Below are 22,694 nucleotides of genomic sequence, written 5' to 3' on the forward strand. Positions count from 1 at the left end.
AGAGCTTCAGGCCTGGCTGTGGAAACACAGTGCTATTTTGGCCTCGGTGCTACTGGCCCGAGTCTATTAGCCCCGCCCGGCCTGTTTAAAGCCCTGGCTCGCACTGGCCCGACAGTGGAAAAGCGGCTATTGTTCCACTGGGACCAATACTTCTCCAGCACAGCAACACGCCATACATCCTGAGCAACAGCTGCAACAAGGAAGACATATGAAATGCATAAAATGCAAAAAGTACATGCATAATTGTGACTGATCAATCTGTCACTGTATCTCAAGTTAAAGCAATTAAAAAGTCTTACATATTAAAAGTTTGGGATCATTAAGATTTTTTAACACTAAAATGTATGCTCATCAAAGCAGCATTTATTTGAAATAATTTTTTTCTATTTTAATACATTTTAAAATTAAATGTATTCTTGTGATTGCAAAGCTGATTTTTTGTTGAAAAAACAATTGTATTTTTGTATTGTGTAATTGTATTTTTGTTGCAAACCATAATATATTTCTTTTTCAGGATTATTTGATGAATAGAAAGTTCAAAATAACAGCATTTATTTGAAACATAAATTGAACTGTTGTATATCCACTGATCTATAATATAGATCAGTGAGTATATCTCATAAATATAAAATGAATGGCACCTGTTTTCTTTTTCTTGTTATTATTACATTTTTATTTTTTCTGAAATGCTGTTTGATTAAATTAAGTACAACGTGGTTGACAATAAAATTAAAACAGAATCCATCGTGTCCATAATATTATTTAATCGAATAAATAGCAGGTAAACATTTTTATCTACAGTCAAAATTATGTAAATAAAAACCCGTTTACATCCTGTCACGTGACTATCATTTACAATGGGTGGCCACGTTGATTGCCTGAAATGTATTCTTGCTCTAAAATTCTAAAACGTCTCTTGTCAACGCCCTTGAATAAAATCCACACTTCTAAACAAGCAGTTTGGTGTTCTGTGTTATTAGATTTTAAATTGCAATCAAACGTGAGTGTTTGTTTCTTAAAACTTTAAAGAAGGCGTGATTAGACACTATATAATCCTTGATTGGGGCCTCTCTCAGTACCAGTCAGAGATCTGAAGAAATTCGCCGCTCTGCGACTGAACAGAGACGAAAGAGAGAGCTCAGAGAAAGTACCCCGAGGTACAATGATTGTTGCAGTCGGACTACAAGCTTTAATTATGAGTAGAACCCAGCTATCTGCTGGAATTGGTCCTAATATATGTGAGCTTTAATGTATTGACGCGCTTTATGCGTGCGTTTTGCAGCTTTATGAGTCGGGATAAGTTTCCTAGCCTGCTAACCCGACTCACTAGCCTATAAATAAACAAACAGAGTCGGAATTTTATGAAGTTTTTCGCTCTCTCAAAAAAACTCCCAAAAGAGAAACAAGCCAACGTATAATTAAAAGGCGGAAACAGTGCAAATAGAGCCGTTTGTGCACATAAACCGAAGTAAATCCTCGGCGTCGGCTAGTTGAGTTTAGCCAGTTTGCTAATGAAATGCTTCACTCTGATAATTAGCGAATAAATCTGGAGTGACAAGGGATATCCGAGTCTCCTGTCAGGATTGAGAAACTTTGTTTTTAGGCAGAAAGCTTAACCTGTGTCTGAAATCTGGACTGACTGCAGAATCTCTTGTAGTTTGGTATAGGACAGATAACGTAGCCAGAAGCTAACTGCGGTATCCAGACGAAGAGAGAAGGTGCTGTGACACCGTTTCTAATATCAGGTGAGTTCATCAGCATGTCGAGAGAGGAGCTTGTTTATTTCAAAACAGACACGTTGTTCGTGCGAGAGATATTAGTGCAATGTTCCTTAATTAGGCTGATTAGTATTGTGTAGTTTGCTTGTTGTCTGCCTCGTCATTTGCTAATAAAACAGCTTCTTTGGAGCCAAACATTTACCTGATGATAGTAAATACCTACACCTTCCAATCCTCATTAAAAATAGATCCAAGTTAAATTTAATTTGAAGTTTTCATAGACTTAAAGGGGTTTATATACCCATTGCTAAACTGATTGTAGCCTGTTTGTACAATCACATTCAGTTGGTAAATGATTTTGGATTTGATGGTTAGTTTTTTGGTAGTATTTTTAAACCAACCAAATAAATGTGCACTACTTTGTCACAGCGGTTAAACTAATGCTATAGAACATCATCCACAGGCGCCCAGAGTGTCTGATATTGGGGCTTCACTTCAGGTTGACCACCCACCTGAGTCATGGAGAAGGATGAAAATGGTGAAAACATGGTGGAAACGGTGAAGGATTTAGTTGTGACCTCTGCCTATAGATACACCAAGGTGAGATCAATCCCCTAAAGGAAACCTCTTTTGAAAACAAATTTGCATTAGTCTTTTGATATTATGCTGTGATATAGAGCTGTAATCGGGCATTAAAAGTTAGGCCCGACAGGACCCGAGCCCGACATGTACATTTTGATTGACAGCTTTTTTTTAAAGCCCGAACCCGTTTACAGCCCGACATTATTCAAATGTGCGCACGCACACAGCTATTTTGCCTTTTGTCAACAATGAGTAATTTATTCATGTTTTAACATAATTTACTCATAACTAACGTAGACTAGACCACTTGGAAGTTGGAATAAAGAAATAAAATAAGTCCTCTGTGACATCGTAACATCTCAGCATTCTAGACATAGGCTCATTTAGCCTATACATAGACCAACGCACCAATAAAAACGATTCATTTAAAAAAAAAAATTTAAATTAAGATAAATTTTAAATTAAGATGGGTATTTGGCAATAACGAAATTAAGATAAAGGCTCTGCTTGATTTGCTTTATTTAATAAAAGAATAATGCCAACATTAGCGTAAATACTCTGTCAACATTATGCATTTAAGACTCAATGAATATTTAGTTATCGTTTGAAAAAACTTTACTCAAAGAGATTAGGCTAGGTCTACATGTTTTTGTGGAGGAAAATGATTGAATCCACTGTAGATGTCTTCAGCGCGTTCCTGCGCTCACTGATGGTGCGTCATTATTCACTCATTATTCTCATTATAAGCATGGTCAAAACTTTTCCACACCTCAGACTTTGCTTTAGTTGCTGGTGCAACCAAAACGTAATCACCACAGGCATGCCTCCGTTACACCTGCTCAGCATTCATTTTGTCATCTTTCTCGCGCTAATCGGAACACATCACATGACTGCTCGTTTACCTCACAAACCGGAGCGCGAGCCCGAGCCCGATCCCGACCCGAGCCCGCGTAAGATGATAGAAATTAAGCCCGAACCCGACTGAACCCGACGGGTCCCATCGGGTTCGGGCAAAGATTTTCAGCTCTACTGTGATATACTTTGAACACAAGTTGTAAGTTTTAGAGCTTTAAATGTCCTACTAATTAAAAGATCACACTTAAAGCCTATGAAACTAGGCTTTAAAGTCATGATGAAATGGATGTAGCGGAGGTCTTTTAATCTGTATTGTGATGTAAAGTCAACTAGGGTTGGTCGATATATAAAAAAAAATGATATCTCTATTGTCAATTTTTACGATATTCGATATATATCTCTATGTTTGCATTTGCATTTAAATAATAAAAAAAACATGATTTTCTTTTGCCCATAAAAAAAAAAACCCACAAAAAAACAATTTAGATTAAACAGCTTATTTAAGCAGTTAAAAAAAATTTAGACCAAGAGATCACTTACTGCTTTTCATTAAATGAATACATGTAGGCTTATATGTAACTGAAGCAGTGCAAATTAAGTACAGAAAGTGCATTCTGTCAACTTTTTAGTGGATGCAATTCACAATTTATACTATGCAACTGGGATAAGTATTTTATTTAAAAAATTTTAACAAGTTTTTAAGCTAAGAACACAAGTCTGTCAACTGTCTGCGGTTTTAAGAGAAGCTCTGTGGCATGAAACTATGTTCCTACTGGCATTAAAAACCCTCTTAGATGGGGAGCTAGTTGCTGAAGCACATAGCTATTTCTTATATATAAATATATAGAAATGAATACCAAAGACTTTTGCATTCTCTCTGTCTATCTTATGGAAACTGGTAAACATAGTGAAATTCCCCAATAGTAATTCCAATTGGCCATAGCCTGTGTTTCTCTATTCAAACATCAGCGGTCGAGTAAGTGCATTTATTTTGCGATCACTAATGCAAACAATACAGTTGAGATCTCACGACAGAACACAGACCGGCTGAACGACGCTTTCATTAGATCGCTCAATTCTAGCTTGTAAGTGTTTTCAGATTATCGTCGGTGGCTCTTCCGCAATGAGGAGTGAGCACGTGTGCATGGTTGCCAGATTGCTTAAAATAAGCAAACACCGGGCAGAAAATGTATCCTTGTAACAGTGTAGCTCTGATTCGGAGATTTAAACTATTGTTATCTGGCAACCGCTATCATTAAGCTCTCATAGTAGAGGGGCGTAGAGCAGTTACAGGTTCCTTTTTTGGACATTCGGCGTGTTCTTTTGGGAAAGTATGCTTGAATTTGAAATATTCGATATTCCCGATATATTCAAATTTTACATCGTCTTCAAAATTATTCCGATACTATCGCTAATATTCGATATATCGCCCAGCTATAAAGTCAACCAAGAAAAATAGAAAATGTAGGGTTCTGTCCATCAGTTGTTGATCAGATTTTGAGAAGATGACTGGAGTAGTCCTGAATGCATAACCAGAAAGAAAGTGTTCAGCAGAAGATCCATTTTGATTAAATATTAAAAGATAAAAAAAAAACATACACCAATGATTTATTAAATAAAAAAAAAAAATCTGTAACCTGCATTTCAGAAATAGTGAATTTTTATTTCAAGGGTGCTTTCAGACTTGGTTTGATTGGTTTGAATCTGAGTTTTATTGCTTCTGTTGGATGACTGTGCTATGTTTGTCATCAAATCAGCAGCTGCTTAAAGGGGGGGGGGGTGAAATGCTCGTTTTCACTCAATATCCTGTTAATCTTGAGTACCTATAGAGTAGTACTGCATCCTTCATAACTCCAAAAAGTCTTTAGTTTTATTATATTTATAAGAGAGATAGTCTGTACACGAGCGACTGGAAGCGTGACGTGTGGGCGGAGCTAAAGAATCACGAGTGCGAGTAGGCTTTTGCGTAGAGAGCGTCAGTGGAAGCTGACATTACCGTGATGAAAAAAACCATCATCCAAAACAAACCATGGCTAACAGTCATATTCAGCATATATTTATGATCCAGAATCCGATCCAGAGGCTGAAATTTAACAACAGCAGCATCAGCAACGACATCTCTATGTGGTATGTACTGAAACTGTATATATTTGCTTAGCGGTTTTGGAAAATGACTAAGTTCCACTTTATGTCGTCTTTTTTTTTTTTTTTTTTTAGGTGTACATGTGGAAAGTGCAGTTTGATGACAACATCGCATGTTGTTTACTTGATGTGCTTAGGTGCCGATAGTTAAGTTAACAACACAGAGATATTTGAAGCAGTTTTACTCGCCTCCTGCGGTTCCAACACACGATCGTGACCCTTTTTCGTTGGGACTGCATTATCCTTAAGAAATAAACGATATGCAAATCTGGAGTCAAACTGGGCCTTGTCTGTAAAACAAGCATCTTCGAAATGCAGGGAACAAACAAAAACACTTGCACAACTCCGTTAATGCTGGGTTTTTTTTTGTTTTTTTTGGTGGTAATCTGTGCTGGGTTGTCTTGCCCTGGCAACCAAAAACACAATTCTTTTGTGACATTTCGGTCTCTCGCTCTGATCAGTGAATGTCTCTGCTCTGCGGGAGCGCGTGCTCTTCCGGCAGAAGTGCCCTTAGGACCCATATAAGGAAATTCCGCTCCATCTAACTTCACATTCCATACTCATTCAAACGTACAACTTAATTTTTGAAACTTTGTCCATGTTTAGCATGGGAATCCAACTCTTCAACAGTGTTATAAACTCATGAAATAGCATTTCACCCCCCCTTTAAAGTTACCCTTGTCGCTAGGTAAGGGATGCAGAAGGTATTTTTTTATTTTTTTTTAAAGTTATAATCTTTTTTTTTTTCCTAAAGTTTCTATTTAAGCACTGGGTGAATGGAGAGAGGGGATCAGGATCACTGTCACTGTGAGCACAGTTGCTCTGTATGTCAGCGCGCTACCCACAAGGCCATCATCCCTGACGAAGTCTTAATCTTATAATCTTTTTTTGACAATACTAAAACCCATTTTTTTTTTTTTTTACATTTTTTTTTTTTTTTTTATTAAATCAAGTTTTTAGAATGGCATGAGAACTTACCTGCTTATGTACTATGTGTGACAAATGAACTTAACACTGAATTCATCTTGTCATGTTTAATTGGACAAATAGCAGGAAAACATTTAACTTTAGTCAAAATGATTGCCTTAAACAACAAAGCAGTAAAAGGCTTATCTCCCTTTTTTGGTTTTGATCCTTTTTGCTTCAGCACTCATCTGCTGTGAATGTACTGCAAATTCTCTAGAAAGTCAGGAGTTGAGATGAAGTCAGAAAAGCAGAAATGGGATATACATGCATCAGTCTTTTCAGAAAATTTTAAGAGAATGCACACAAATACAGTTTTACCGAATTGTATGGCATCTCAGCAGTGAAGCCTATCAGAGTTTAGTAAACTGTGTTCACATCCCATTGAACCAAACTTTGACATAAAACTCTGAAAGCACCCCTGAATATTTTGGATGTAAAGTGTTTTATTAAGTTTTGTAATGCTTCTAATTGTTTATTGCAGGAAGAGCTTCTGGAAATCAAAGAATTGCCGATTTCCAATGAGAGGCCAGAGTGTCTTTCAGAGAAATATGACAGGTGAATTTATTTAGTGTTTGTTTGCCAGTTCAATTTGAATATTTCTGAATGTTGCACCATATTATCCTGCATGAAAAGGAGCATGAAGCTTTGCATGTTGTTTTTTTTTTAAGCTTTGACAGCTAGTATTGTCAGTGCCATACTTTTGTCAGTGGCACTTAACACTCGACAGCTGCTTTCAGTGTTACATGATCAAAGAGTCAATTTACAGCAGTAATTTGTTTGAATACTATTAGTGTCTGGTGCTTATTTTAATTATATGGAAAGCCTAAGCCTGGTATGTGTTTAATGGTACTCTCTTCTTCATAGTGATGGGGTTTGGGACCCTGAAAAATGGCATGCCTCACTATATTCCTCTTCAGAAAACAGCTGTCCAGCAGAAGGATACAAGAAAGATTATGCAGAGGACAGAGTTCCGCTAAAACGAAGAATTGCAGGTAACTGTCCAAGATATTTCGATTGTTATTTGACGATCAGAGCCTTGTTGCTGAAACAAAACCAGAATTAACTTTGCCTTCCCCAGATCCTCGGGAACGTGTGAAAGATGATGATCTTGAGGTGGTTCTGAGTCCACAGCGGCGTAGTTTTGGCAGTGGCTGTCAAGTGGCACCCACTGCCCTCCCTCGTCGCCCCATCAGCCCTCTGGAGAACAAAGAGAATGAGTCACTGCGTTTGGGGGGAGCACGTCGCATAGGGAGTGGCCGTATCATTGCATCACGTGTATTTGAGAGGGACGCACGAGTTGACAAGGAGCGGGAACGAGACCGAGAACGTGAATTTAAGGACAAGAGATTTAGGGTATGGTATAGTGCGATGACATTTTGATGAAACTTTGCCTTTTTTGGCGCATATTCAAAGAATAAAATGTATTGTTTTCGGTGTTCTACCTTAGAGAGACTTTGGAGACAAAAGAGTGTTCAGTGAGAGAAGAAGAAATGACTCCTATGCAGAAGAGGAGCCAGAGTGGTTCTCTGGTGGACCCACTAGTCAGTCTGAGACCATTGAGCTCATTGGCTTTGATGACAAGATCTTGGAGGAGGACAAGCGCAGGACCAAACGTTCCAGGAAGAAGCCAGAGTCTGTTAAAGAAGGCATGTATTGTTCATGTTTAGGACCATGCAAACACCTTAGAAATGCTTCACTTGTTTGATAAGTGCTTTTATCAGCCATTGTTGCCAACTAATTTTCAGAGAAAATTGCTAAAGGTCGAATTGTTGCTAAATGACGTTGTGATGTCATTTGCGTGATAACGTTGTTACGTAATCATGATGCAGAATAGTCACTGCATCAGATATCAGCAAAATACTTTCATATTTTAATATTAAAATGTAAACAACTATTTTTAAACCCTTAACGTTTTTGAAGATGGACTTGAATGTGCATGATACAAACCTAAATTTTTATAATTCATGACTGAAAAACATTTTGTAACATGATATTGATATACCATTTACATGGTAATGCAATGTCTGATTTTAAAATGGGTTTTAAAGGATGAATTTTGAGATTTAAGTTTTCAGATGAGATATAATTTCTGATGATTTCTAAAATGTGATAGAGAAATTGGCATTTTTTTTTTTTTTTTTTACACCGGTCAAAACTCCTGTTATAATGTAGATTTGAGGGTGCACCCTTGGCATAAATTAATGTATTACTTTTCCTACATAAAACAGTAGTAAAATATATATTTGGGAGTCTTCGACCTTTCCAACGATATATAGTTTGTCAAGATTAGATTTGATTGTAATATAGTGAAGTAAACGTAGGCGTCCCGTATTCGGGACGAGGTGACAGTTTTAAATACAATATTGAATTGTTGAACACTTACACATTTTATTAGCTAGTAAACTAGTAAAGCTACAAATTCTGAGCAATAGTTTTAAGCAGTGTACTAGTTGGAATGCTACACTAAAAATCTGTAAAAAAAAAAAAAAAGTTTGCAGTAGGTCTGTGCAAAAAATCGAATGCGATTTTCATGTGCATCTCGTCAGTAAAGGCACTCCTGTGATTTAGAAGTACATCTCCAGTACGTTCTTTCAGATCAGGGTTGCCAGGTTTTCAAAACAAATCCTGCCCACTTGCTTCTCAAAACTAGCACAATCGTGTTCCAGGAGGTTCCCCGATAAAAATTGCCTCCCAGGGTTAAAATATAAATTTTTTAGCAGGGTTGCTTTGGTAAAATTAGCATTTTAGGGGCTAAACCTCTTTATCAGCATGTTTTTTTTCTTTCATACCTACAGTTGAATGTAATGGTGGGCTCTCTGGGGATCGTGAAGCGGTTCAAGAGTTAGCAGATCAAGAAGTTCCACATGCTGAGGTTCTACCTGAGCAAACCCCTGGAGAATTTGACTTCAATGAGTTCTTCAATCTTGAAAAGACCATGCCTGGTCTGGCTTCGGTAAGATATGGGGAGCACTGCATGCTTCTAAGGGTGATGGTCACATAATATCTGGCTTGTCTTAAAGCGAGAAAGAATAGAAAAATCACTCCTCAGGTATTTTGGGGGTTTTGAGAAATGTTTGCTCCATGTAGTTATTAGGGACTTTATGAGCACTTTAATTAGTCTATACAGTACACTATACTGAATGTAAGGTTTTTATGTTTTTTTTTGTTTTTTTAATTCTACTCTGTACCGTTCACTGTGCTCCTTATACGTTTGTAACTCTTTTTGATAGTTATTTTCAAGGCAGTACTTCTCATATGGCTGGATGTGACTCTATAATGAATCTGTTGTGAATATCTCTTCACTTGTTCATAGCTTTAGATAAATGTGCCTACTAAATGAATCTAATGATAGGTAGTTATGTATTTGTGATTGCAGAGCAGTTCAGCAGACCTTTTTGGATTTATATGTTGCTGTTGATTACTGGTGTTAGAAATATGAAATGATTGGTTTTGCGGATGTGTGGCATCAAGCTATTTGTTTTTTTTTGTTTTTTATTTGTTGTATAGAAAGCTCAATGAAATGCAAATTTATGCCCATCTGACTTTTAAAGATTGTACTGATACTTCTGGAATTTGGGATTGGGTTGATGGGGGTTGAGCCAAATTATAATTTATTTTTGGAAATACGTGGGGATCTTGTAAATGCAACTATTCTCCAAAATGCCCATTTTCACCCCATTACGCTAAGCAGTCTGCAGACACTCTTCACGTAAGTGTCATCCGCTCCCCATGGCCTTTTCCTGCTTCTGTGCTGTAACAGTTTAAACCAGGCCTTCACTTTCTTTCCCCCAGATGATTGAAGATGTCCTTGCTGAGGGTCCTGTCATGTCCAGTCGTTTCAGTCGCTGGTTCTCCAGTAACAGAAGTCCCTCTGGCAGCCACTCCAGCAGTCTGCGTTCCACACCACATGAGGAGTTGGAGAGACTAGCAGGTAACCCTTTCCTATTACAGTGCACAAACATGGACATTAGTTTTTAAAAATCAGCTTAAGCAAAAAAAAGAAATTATTTAGCTGTTTATTTTTGTACACTTCCTGCAAACCATGCAAGTTATTGTATCTTTTGGTTGCATGTATTATGCTGCTAATATACACTACTAGGGGAGACCCCGAATAGTTGAAGATTCAATGTTTCTATAGGAGGAGGCTGATTTTTGCTGTGTGGGGTTGCTCAAATGTCTGATTTTACATAGAACTACTGGTTTTTCCCAATAAGTTAATATACAGCCTATTAAAATAAGGCTGTAAATAATAATAATAATAATAATAATAATAATCTGAAAAGTAGCTTCAAATAAATATTTTAAAGTGCATGAATAAATCCAAATAACCCTATAGATTTAAGTTTCACTTTCCATAATCCGTGATCGACAGAGGAGCATCTTGGCGGCAGGGTTTTAAAACTTTAACAAGACACAAATTGGACACAGGCAGGTGAGAAAGACTGGATTTTTTTTTCGATAAGTTGTAATATTAAAGCAGTGTTGGGGGTAAGAAGTTACAAAGTAACGGATTAGTTACGGAGTCGCTGTCCGTTTGTCAAGTGCTGAAATGTCACCTTATAGAATGACTCGTAGTACACGCTCGTTTATTGACCTTAACCTAATGGTGAGTTCCAGACAGACAACTTGGATATAATAACTAGAATACTATATTATATTGTAGTGTATAATATTATACTTGACATAATATATAATATACTTTTTATACAGTAGAGAGAGAGAGAGACGTTACTTCCACGTCTAATACATGCATACTTAGCTGGTTTTCATACACTTCCGCAAGTCATTGACATATTTCCATGCATAAAAACAACTTAATTTATTCAATTATATCTTAAAATAGCCTTATGAAATGTTTTTCCCCCTCCAGAACTGCACTGAGAGTCATGCTGTGTTCACTTCAATAAGCATTTGATTTGAGTAAAACTAGCGTCACATCACATGCACGGAACTGTAAAGGTATTCATGTTAACATGTCAAAATAAGAGTACGGTTTAATTTAAATAAAAGTATTTGATTAATACAATTAAATTTAACCATTAAAAAGGAGTTGAGAAAAAAAAACGGAATCCAGAAAAATTAAAACGGAATTTGGGAAAAAATAAAGCTGGTTTCATAGGGCCCTAAAAAGGTAAAGTAATAAGTAGTGAAGTTACTTTTCAAATGTGGTAACTAGTAATCTCATTACAATTTACAGAAGTAACTAGTAACTAATTAATTTTGAGTAACTACCCCCAACACTGTATTAACGTTATTTTATTTAAATAGTGTATTCTATATGAGATATGGAAGTTAAATCCCATTTATTAAAAACCTGCTATAAAATGCTTTTCTACTGGTCATCTTCAGTGCTCTCAGCTCAAAACAGAAATACAGAACATTTAACTACTGTCATATACATAGCGTTATAATGAGAACACTTGTAAAATTGTGAATTCTTAGGGTTTCACTGACGTTTAATGTTAACTGTTTTAATCAAAACAAAACCCCATGTGTATCTGAGATGTCCGTTACACATTTTCCCTGTGTGTTAACGTAATTATGACGAATGTCTGACTTGACTCTTGGTAATGTGTATTTTGCCCTGCCTCCAAAACACATGATTCGACTATCAGTCGAATATCGGCAACAATGGAAAATAGTCGGGGACAACCCTTTACACTGCAATTTAAAAGTCTCTTATGCTCAGTGTGTAACAAAAAAAAAAAAAAGTGTAATATTCTGAAGTATTCTTTAAATGTACGATAACACTACTTGCCCACTACTTAATACCTCTGATGAAAAGTTAATGTAAATATGGAATCTGTAAAGCAAATGTAAAAAGCTTGCTTGATGCGTCAGTTTGTCCTTTTTTGTTGTATAATTTTGTGCGTGTCTGTGTCAGGTCTCGATCCTCATACTGGATCTCTGAATCAGGGTACGTCTTTATACTTCACCCCCATCTCTTCAGTGGAACGCAAAGAGAAGGTGGACATATTGGAGCTGCTGCATAAAGCCAACGTTGACCTGAAACCTCTACTGTCTAGTTTGAATGTCAACAAGGCTCACCTAAAAGAGAGCAGTGAGTAGCATTCTGTGTTTTTAGCATTTTTGGAATATTGATTTATTTTATTTTTTTTTTAAATATACAACTTTATCTCTAGACAGCAGGCCACAGATGTTTCTCATCAATATATCAAATTGCTACTTCTAATAAGATAATCAAAACAAACTTTTTCTGTTTGCCGCCTTATAGCAAACTCAGGGGTGGTGTTGTCTTTGGAGGAAGTGGAAGGGAGTCTGAAGGCCCTGAAGATGCAGCCTGAACCGGCTCCATCATTACCTCAAAAGCAGCCCAGCGGAGGTGGGGGAACCCCCTTCATGGTGGAGCACCTTGAAAAGGCTCTCACGGAAGGTACCGGAGTTGCGCCACGACCACGAGACCCTGACATGTCTGCATTTAATAAGTTAGTCAACACCATGAAGGCAAGTGGAACCCTGCCCACCCACCCCAAAGCCAGCGGGAGCAGTGTAAGTATGCAACCATCAGTTATGTTTGCATGGTTTTGTAAGAGCTTGCTACATACTGTCCAGCCTCAGGTAAAGCTGCATGTATGAGACCGATGCATTGATCGTCCAGATTGTTGCATTCAAAGATTACCTGCCTTTGCATGCAAGCAGGCCAGCGCTGTTTACTTGCTAGTTGATCTGGGCTAGTAAATGAGTGTTTATTTTGACTAGTGATGGGCATAAATTTGTGTTTAGCGGTTGTGGCTCACTTGTCTGTGAACTTTTGCATGCTTTGCTTGGTATTATCCTGTTCTGACTACAGTGAATCTTTTATAACATGCTTGGCTTATTGTTTTTATTTAAATTTTTTTGCCTCAAGTTATCACTGGTGTGATGTAGGCACCATCAGTGATCAGTGTTTATGGCTTTAGCTAACAAAACTTGATGAACCAAATGGCATGCATTGAATCAAGTCTGCTTTTGTCTGGTTCATGTTGAAACTCGCACCATGATCACTTTTTCCCTGGTTTTGTTCAGTTACAGCAGCAGTCAGTGGATCCTGCTCTTGTGTCCTTATCAGAGGCGCAGGTACCCACCTCCCAGCAGAAAAACATCTTTCAGGTGATCTGTCAAGGACATTCTGTTTGTTCAGTACTAGGGATGCACCTAAATGAAAATTCTTGGATGAAACGGAAAAAGAGAAAACCAAGGCCACAAACAAAAACACCGAAATACATTATGCCAATTATTAGTGCATTTATTGCTATGACTGTGTACTAACTTTACTAAAATAAAGACATTGCAATTGCATAAATGATAAAATATTAGTTTAAAAAAATACATCTATTACGAATTATTCAAATATTTATTAAAGGGATACTCCACCGTGTTTTCATATTAAATGATGTTTTTTCCTTTAACTAAGATGAGTTGATACATACCTCTCTCGTCTCAGCGCGTGCACTCAATCGCTTTGGCGCGCGGTGAGACTTTGAAAGCACTTAGCTTAGCCCATTCATTCAATATGGGCCAAGCAGAGAAGCTACCAAACACCTCCACGTTTTCCCTATTTAAATACAGTTACTCGCGTAGTGTAACTCGACCTAGGATGGTAACACAAAACAAAACGTTGCGCTTTTCTAAGCGTGTAAAATGGATAACTATATTGTGTGGCGGAATACCATGGCAAGTGCTTGTAAGCACTTCGTCTTGGTGCAGTAATATCATAATAGAGAATGTTCTCTATTATGACCCACTGGTGTGAAGTGAATGTCACGGGGAGCTCGTGGTCTGCACTATGCAGGTCACGGTTTCTTTTTGTGTCATCACATTTCGGCCATGTTTCGATTAAAAAAATGCCTTTTTGGGCCATTTTCAAACAAATTTTCGGTGGCCGAATATTTGGTGCATCCCTATTGAATACAAGTTCTATCAAATAATTTTTACTTGTCAGGACATCAGTACACCTAGTTATGTGATGTGACTGACGTGTACCACTGTAACAAACTGTGCAAACTGTTTTCAGTAATCCCTAACCTGAAGTTCATGCACACAAATCAGTGTGTGCCAAAAAAGTTGTAATAACTGAGGCACTAGTATACTTAGTAATTGACATCTGTCCTGCAGTCTTGAGGCAAAACAAAGCAAGAATTGAGAATGAATCTTGTGCTTCAGGAATTGTTGGTTGCCCCTCATGGCCCTGTTCCTGCCCCTGTGCCTGGCCTCGTACACCACCGCGCTTCACCCCCACTCTTTCAACAGAGAGCCCCTATACAGGACTTTTTCCCGGGCATGCCCCCTATAACTGGTAAAATGAGTTCAGTTGATTTAAAACCAATAGATGCATGTTGAATGTGAACGCAAATATGATTTATTTCATGTTCCTCACCCATCTTTTGTTGAATCTCAGGGTTCCCTGCTGGCCCACAAACTGTGTTGGATCAAATTCCAGACTTGAATCGGGCCAGGACTTTACCACAGGTAAAACTCAAATACTATGGGCAGATATCAAAATGTTTCTTTTTCTTTTTTTTAAAAGGATGCATGTATCATTTCAAAAAGTCTACATTTCATCAATTCTGTCTTTGGTTTTAAAGGGGCTCTTTTTCAAAGTCTTTATTTTGTTTTGTGGGTTTACTAGAACAGGCTCCTATTAGGTTGTTAAAAAAAAACCAATATTTTTCTCACATTTTACATTACCATTAACACCTCTCTCCCCAGTCAGGCATGAACGGCCAAAATATCTCCTGTATCAAGTGAAGGCCCGCCTTCTGAAATACAAAATGTGCTGTGATTGGTTAGCTGGGCCAGTGTGTACTGTGATTGACAGCACTCGGCGCCTGATCTGATCTTATCACAGCCGCTTGCTGCAATCTTCACTGTAAATATTGTCAAGATTAAATCAATTTGAGCACAATTTTAAATCCCGAAAATGGTAACCACGTTCGTCTGCCTTGGGAAAACTAGTGCGTCTCTGACATAGTGATAACTTGTTGCCTTTTCTAGTGCAGCTCAACCAGGTCTTGTTCCATTCGTCAATCTTTGTGAGATCACAAATTCCGGAAAATAAGCATTGTAGTCCAAATGAGTCGTTCGTTGTAGTTTTTGAAAAGTGATTTGTTAAAATATCTCCTGAATTGGACTTTGAGCTTTGTAACTTTGCAGATCTTTTTTTCTGTTTGGGGAAAGGCTGTTAACAAATTACAATAAAATGTACTGTTCTTGGTTTTGCATTATTTGTTAATCAGATGAATTCCTTATTTTTAGATTAGAGCTTTGCCAATGGGAGTGGACCAGGCCAATCTGGAAGCTTTGTTTCAGCAGGATCTGGCAGCTCTTAATCGCCAACAGTACCAACAAGGCTACAACAAACAGGCTCACGATATGGTGTTTCGCAACAGGTAATTTGGATTATCAGAGACCATAGCAGGTCACAGGAAGGCACAGAGCATGTCTTGCTAATTGTTTCATCCTTATGAATCATTGAGCTTTCTTAGTACTCATCTTATGCATCTGTATCATCCTGTTTTGTAGACAAACCAGGATGAACCGTTCACCTGGCCCTCACCTGCCTGGCCGGGCCTCACCTGGCAATACAGTAACAAGTGTAGTAAGTCAAATCTGTGATGTTTAATGTAACGGTCATTGAGACATTTGATCATCTAAGGGCCATATTAACAAAAATCTAAGGCTAAAAGAAGCTCCTAACTTGATTATTTAGGAGAAACTCTTAAAAATTTAATGGGCATGTCAGTCCTAATTTTAGGACACACTCCCAACATTTTAGAAGCATTTCACAGTTTCCCTTTAGTAGAATTAGATTCCTTTTCATGTACGAGTTGGGCAAGAAGTAAACCATAATAGGGTCTGTATCTGTATATACTACTAGCCCTGTGTAAATTGCTAGAATTATTCTTATGGTGTGCTTCAGACTGATCCCTTAAAAAAACATGAACAAATACATCGTGAACTACTGTATTAATTACAGTATTTTTATTATCTGACATCAATTTGACTATTTTCTTAAGTGAAAAATAACTTCAAATGCAGCCAAAAATCTAACACTGCAACTAAAAAAGGTATTTTAGTTTTACAATATAACTGTATAAAAAAAACTGCAACAAATAAGTCTAGGAATATAAAAAATGATATATTAATTAGATAATCTCTTTACAACAAAACAAGCAAAAAAATCAAGCAACAGTCTAGGCATAATTATTATTATTATTTTTGGAGACGTATTATTATTACTACATAGAGACATAGCTAAATCTACTGTAGGCTACAACAGTAGCTTAATATATTATCATAAACAGACACTCAAAGATCTTCATGGCAGCCCATTAAAATAAATGGTATAACATGAGTAAATTGACATGACAGTTTTCTCAAATGAAATGAAAGTGACTGTTTATTTGTTCGTATCCTCATATAGTGACACACAGTGGAGACTACAACACAGTGAGCTCCATCTGCGTCAGTCACCCACAGAGATGTAGAATTTGTAGAAGTAATATTTAAATAGTGTTTTGCAGTTTAATATTCACAGACACTAGTATATATTCGGCTACTGTCTGGAGCCCTGCGCTTTAACACGGAAGCAACTGAACTCAGCTGCGGGTACCGAATATACTCAGGAGTTGGTAACTACCGGTACTACAGAGACATACTGCTAACCACTGATCTATAATATAGAAGTGGCTTCACTGTCTGTTGGCAGTTTAGAACGCGATGAGCGATCCAGTCATATATAGATCAGTGCTGCTAATGCGTTTTCATTTCTTCTTCGCTGCTCTAAACGGGTTTCTTTTGGCAACACAACACAACTTCCTGTGTTTGCAATGCATTCTGAGCAGCGAAGTAGAACCGTGCAGCGGTTGGGCAAAGCTAGCGGTCATAACTAGGTTTTGTGTAGGAAAATGGTATTGGATTCGGTATATGGGTTCATGTACTCGCCGATGCCAGAATTTGTTGTGGTATCGGAGATATTTCCGATACTAGTATCGGAATCGGAACAACTCTAGTTGTGACGATAGCATTGTGTATCAATGATAGGAGATCTAGTCTATGGCTGATGCCTTTGAAATTCAGATGAGTCATTGCTGAAACACCGGAGTTTTGTTTAGTGTGTGCGCTCGCTGACTGAATTCTGCTCTTGCAAACTCTTATCATAAACGACAAAGTGCAGACGTACGTGCGATGTGAGTAAGAGATTTATTCATCATACAGTGTTGAACGCTTCAACCAACACTAAGCCATAATGAGCATTTATGGCCTATTCTGCTCTCAAGCACACACAAAGCTTGCCACAAAGTACTGGCAAAGAGATTGACTATGAAGGTGTAAGGAAATATTTAGTTAATAAACTACTGTTTTCTGAGTCTGTGTCATCTGCAAAGATGAAGCTAATGACGCTGACTTGCCATCTCTTCAGTACAGTGATGTGCATTTTCTCTAAAGGCACATTTCAAATGGATAACATAATGTGAGGTTTTGGATTTTAATTAGTTAACTTACAAGTAGACATTACAGTCTTTCTGTAGATATAATTGTGTGTTTAATTTTTATGATGTGCTCCAGTTTAAAGAGCCTGCGAGACAGCAGTAAGCTCATTCCTGTTTTTCTTTACTTTACAAAAGCACAACATTTAGCTAATATTTTGAGTACACCCTTTCAAATTATTACTCCTCTGTATTGAACAAACATGATGGAGGATTTGTTTCCACTGTTGTCAGGAAAAAATGCCAGTGATTGCCCTGGTGCCTCTGTGTGCTAATAGATTCCACACTCTGAAAAAACACTTGAATATGTGCTTAATAGTACACATTTATACAGCGGTTGTAAAAAGTTGCTACAACTTGCAAGGTAATTTTCAAATGTCAAGCCTTATTTGAGGTCGATGAATGATAGACAAACATTTACCTCATTCTACCATATCTCTGAATAAAACACTGACCGAGACCCATCCCCTCTCAGCCAATTACTGTTGGCTTAGTAAGCTTGATGACATCATCCATAGCAACCAGTTCAGCCTTTGACTAAGGAACTGGGAAAAATCTTATGCTACGACAAAATTGGTATCGGCAGTTTTGTGAGTAGGTTTTAAGAGGAAATTCTTAGCTAAAAACATTAACTGTTATTAAGGAGAGCTTAGTGCAAAGATTTAAAATGTGAATATGGCCCCTGATGTATTATCAACTTAAAAAGCCATTTTATTGTTAAGTAACTTAAATGTCTCTATATAGACCAAAAAACACAAATGGAAACGAATGACTTGTTTGATTTAAGCAACATTTTCTCCCCTGCTGCAGTTGTCTCCATCCTTCACTCCCACTTCTGTGATCAAAAAAATGTATGAGTCAAAAGAGAAAAGTCGAGATGATCCTGGGAGTAGACCAGGAAGCAAGGAGGAGACTGTGAACTCCCATAATTCACAGGAGGGTATGAAACAATGCACATATATCAAGAGATTAGAGCAGGTTGAATAAATGGAGTAGCTCTTTCTATTTTTCTTATTTCCTAAAGAAGTTTCCTTCCATTTATAGATGGTCCTCCATCACCCAGTTCATTTCTGGAAGATGGGGACACCAGTGGTCCTCAGACTGGTGGGGTAAAGGCATGCTCCACCCCTGTTCCTACTCAGAGTCGTTATAATAAAGACCCAGACCGACCCAGGCCTCCTTCAACAACAGGCCACACTCCCACTATGCTGTCACCAGGACCATCTTCTCCCTTCCCCAGACCCCAGATGTATCCAGTCCCTCTGCTTCCCCACGTCCCCTTGGTCAGACCTCCACCCCAGCTTCACCCGGGCGTGATGCAGAGAATGCTGGCTCAGGGCATCCAGCCTCAACTCGGACCCACATTATTACAAACAGGTTGGTTTAACACCTTTTTGATTTCTCTTCCTCCTTAACCATTCCAGCCGTATTCCTGTTGGTAACTGAAAACAGTGTTCGTGAAGTTCTTTTATTTTTCCTCTGCATGAATAGGCATGTTCCCTCAGGCTGTAGACCTGTCTCAGCTTCAGGGTTTACCCCCAGCCCTCTTAGGGCAGCCTCTGTATCCCCTTGGTCCTGCAGGGCATCCACTCATGGCCCCTAGAGCTGCAGGAACACACATGCAGTTAGCAGTCATGCAGCAACAGCTTCAACAGCAGCAGAGACCAAGTAAGTACAGCACCAGTGTGTTAAAATTACTAAATTAAGAGTAGTTGCATGTAGGGATATGCAGTTTTCATGTTGCGATTAATTGCTAATGCTTTTATTGCGGTATACTGTATTATCACGATATTGAATCCTAACAGTATAACAGGTTTGATTTTTTTTTTTTTTCTTATAACAAAAATAACTATACAGAAAAGCATATAAAGAGAAAAGAAATTCACAGATTAAAGTGCAAAGAACTATAAAGACCAATAGGTATCACTTTACAATAAGATCTCATTACTTAACCTTAATGCATTAACATTCACAATGAGAAAGTTACACTTGCTACAGAAGTTATTAAACTTTGTTAAACTCCTAGTTCATGTTGGCTCATTAAATAACGCTGTTGCAATTTTTGATTTTAACGTGTTTATTGGAATACATAAGATAATGAATGTTCCGAATTTTTCACTGGCAGTTTATTAAATTAACTGTTGACTAATGAAGCCCTAATGTATAGTGTGAACAAACAATAATCAAAACACTTTCGAACAATATCTAGGGTATGTTGTAGTCCAGATTAAAATGTAAAAAAAAGAGATTGAAAATAGATCATGTAAATATGTAAGTATTTGGTGCTGTGATGAACAACTCCACAAATCTTAATGACTATTTAAACTTACAATTATTTAAATAATTATTAAAATCACTTTAAAGAATAAATAATTCTTTTTAAATTATTTAAAAGATTTGTGCTCAGTGTGTATGTGCACTTTGGATGAGTAAAAAGCAGTGAACACACACCTGGAGCAGCCATTTATGCTGGAGTGCCCAGGGAGCCGTTTGGGGGTTCAGTGCCTTGCTCAAGGGCACCTCAGTCGTGGTATTGCCAGTTCCGAGACTTGAACTCACAACTTTAGGGTTAGGAGTCAAACTCTCTAACTAAGCCATGACTTCCCCCAAATGCTAGGGCTGAATTTTCTGCAGTTTAGCGCCTCTTAAGTACACCTAAGGAAACATTAAAAAGCATTTAAAGAAAAGGAAATAATCCATGTCATGGGACCTTTAAAAATGACCGTAGACAAATATTCCTGCTGCTGTCTCTACAATGTTAATCAGGAAAAATAGAAAATCACTCACTAATCTGGACTCACTTTACTATCTTTAATAAATGTATGATGTTTCATTCATATAGTGAAGACAAAGTACTCAAAATATAAAAAGGACTGCATTGAGTATCATCTCCTTGAATTCTACTGTTAAATAGACCTTCTGTACCTTAAATCGGTTTATTTCATCCGTCTGTTTTATTGTATTGATCCTTTTTGTTTGTTACTTGCCTCTGTTCTTATAACGAAAAATTACCATATCATGATATAAATTGTGAAATTAAATTTACACTTAATATTTTAAAATCATTTCTCAGCTATCTGAAATGGTTGTGCAGCTTAATGTTTTTCTGGAAACTAAAAAAAAAAAAGAAAATTTTGATTTTTTTTTTTAATCAAGTCAAAAATGTATTTGATATGGAAGTCTTTTGAAACTTTCTTTAGAATCAGCCAATTTGCTATTGTTTACTAGATTCAAGCTTTTAAACATGTTTATTACTGAAAGTTTACTTGCAGACAGAAGAGAGCAAATAAATATGCTGATGGTTTATCTTTTTATGGTTTAAAATTTTTATTAAAAAACATACTCCACAGATCTGCCAGTGGCTCCATCAGGAGGCCCACAGTCACAGAGCCACGGTCCCCATCGGACAAACCATTCCCAGCGAAGAGGGGGTAGCCCTCCTCTAGGTCTGGCAAAGTGGTTTGGATCTGACGTGCTACAACAGCCCCTCCCTTCCATGCCATCGACTAAAGTAATCAGTGTTGACGAGCTCGAGTTCCGGCAGTGATGACATCCTCGGAGCAGTCAGCAGGAGCGAAGCAAGACATCCCTTCCCTTCCCCACTACCCTCTAGTTGGAGAGATATGAACTTTGATTTATACCATTATGTACAGATGTCAGAGCCCTTGGTGTGTTTTTTTTTTTTTTTTTTTTTTTTTTTCTTGGAGAAGGCCTGAAGTTAAGAGGGAAAAGACGTTTTTGTCACAAATTTCTCATAGTTTTTGTTTTGAACTTTCTTTTTGCAGTAAAGTAAATAATGTATAGGCCTGAATTTGTACAGATTATGGAAATTTCCACCTTGTACATAGAATTGACTTTTTTTTTTCTTTCTTCTGTCTTCATGTGGGGAAGGTTATCCAACTAATGAGAAACTGCAAAGTTGCTTTTTCTTTGTCCAGTCACACTATCTGCACAGTGTTCCATGTTTCCCATCTAGGGTTGATCTGGGTGGGAATGGACAGTATTGCGGATTTGTTGGAAAGGAGATGTTTGTGTGTAGTGTTTTAATGCATCCCTGATCCAGAGATGCATGCCCTTGAAACTTGCTGGAGTATTGAAGCCAGATTGTTCTGCAAGAGGGGACATTCTTCCACCCCAAGAAGTGAATGCTAGTTGTGCCTTTGTTTCCTCCCCCCTTTTTTTTTTTTTTTTTTAAAAAAAAAGAACCCTCCCATCCTTCCTCCAGCCAGTCTTCTTAGTCACCTTATGAGAAGCACTGCTTTGAATCACATTTGTTTTAGGGTGGCAGGGGATTACAATTAAGTAATTTGCTATTAATTTAGGTAGCACAAATAGTTAAATATAAGAAAAATTAAATAAAAAAATAATAATTCTCACAAAACTGTATTTGACTCAGTGATTTCAAGGTCTTAGAATAAAAAAACGGACATTCCAAATGGTTGATTGAGGAACAAGTCTTCTGCATTGAATGGCTGTAGCTATATTGCAGTGTCATTTGCTTTTATGCCACAGTTCATTCATATTCCAGTGTAACTAGACAGTCATCTTGGTATATTTTTGCCAAGTGTATTTTCAAAGTGGCAAAACTGCTGTAGCAAAAAAATGTTCATAGAATTTCATAGCTTTGCATGTATCTGGTGTCCTTGGTCCATAAATTAGAGTCTGTTCTAGTGTTACCCATGCATGTCCAAGCTATACTCCCTTTACTGAAATTTGCTCTGCACAGTATTGTTCTGTGTTTAATCAGGCTTTTTACAAATCCAAGGACACTGGATAATGCATGAACTAAAACAAACTAAAAAAGCTCAAAAGCAGAAAAACTACATGAAAGTACAACACAAAATTAATATGAATGCAAAACGAAGTCCTAGAGGCTAAATTGATTGTAATAACTAGTAAAAAAGTTTAAGTTTAACTTTTTTATATATAAATAGACATTTGG

At 37.5% G+C, this 22,694-nt stretch overlaps 1 protein-coding gene across 3 annotated transcripts; it reads left to right on the plus strand.

Moving 5' to 3' along the window:
• The first annotated feature begins 1,016 nt into the window (after window positions 1–1,016).
• On the plus strand, window positions 1,017–22,133 carry LOC113050422 (eukaryotic translation initiation factor 4E transporter-like). Of its 3 annotated transcripts, none has more exons than XM_026213358.1 (20): window positions 1,017–1,157; window positions 1,658–1,745; window positions 2,182–2,318; window positions 6,745–6,818; window positions 7,128–7,255; window positions 7,342–7,616; window positions 7,711–7,909; window positions 9,059–9,216; window positions 10,056–10,194; window positions 12,148–12,324; window positions 12,499–12,773; window positions 13,290–13,373; window positions 14,427–14,559; window positions 14,662–14,732; window positions 15,519–15,652; window positions 15,786–15,861; window positions 18,563–18,692; window positions 18,797–19,129; window positions 19,244–19,420; window positions 21,103–22,133. In XM_026213358.1, exons 3-20 carry the CDS (start codon window positions 2,238–2,240, stop codon window positions 21,297–21,299), a joined length of 2,841 nt encoding a protein of 946 aa, XP_026069143.1. In that variant the 5' UTR covers window positions 1,017–1,157; window positions 1,658–1,745; window positions 2,182–2,237; the 3' UTR covers window positions 21,300–22,133. The 3 variants fall into 3 exon arrangements, with proteins under 3 accessions (XP_026069143.1, XP_026069144.1, XP_026069145.1); XM_026213359.1 differs by having other exon boundaries at window positions 2,218–2,318; window positions 21,103–21,299; XM_026213360.1 differs by lacking the exons at window positions 10,056–10,194; window positions 12,148–12,324; window positions 12,499–12,773.
• Window positions 22,134–22,694: the final 561 nt, after the last annotated feature.

The sequence above is a fragment of the Carassius auratus genome, chromosome 31 (genome assembly GCF_003368295.1).
Source record: "Carassius auratus strain Wakin chromosome 31, ASM336829v1, whole genome shotgun sequence".
NCBI lineage: Eukaryota > Metazoa > Chordata > Actinopteri > Cypriniformes > Cyprinidae > Carassius > Carassius auratus.

Bases quoted from the DNA above. Each gene is read 5' to 3' on its own strand.
- LOC113050422 (XM_026213358.1), top strand. From the start codon at position 2,238: ATGGAGAAGGATGAAAATGGTGAAAACATGGTGGAAACGGTGAAGGAT. The intron at 2,319-6,744 runs GTGAGATCAATC...TGTTTATTGCAG, and splicing joins CTGCCTATAGATACACCAAG to GAAGAGCTTCTGGAAATCAA. The intron at 15,862-18,562 runs GTAAGTCAAATC...CCCCTGCTGCAG, and splicing joins GCAATACAGTAACAAGTGTA to TTGTCTCCATCCTTCACTCC.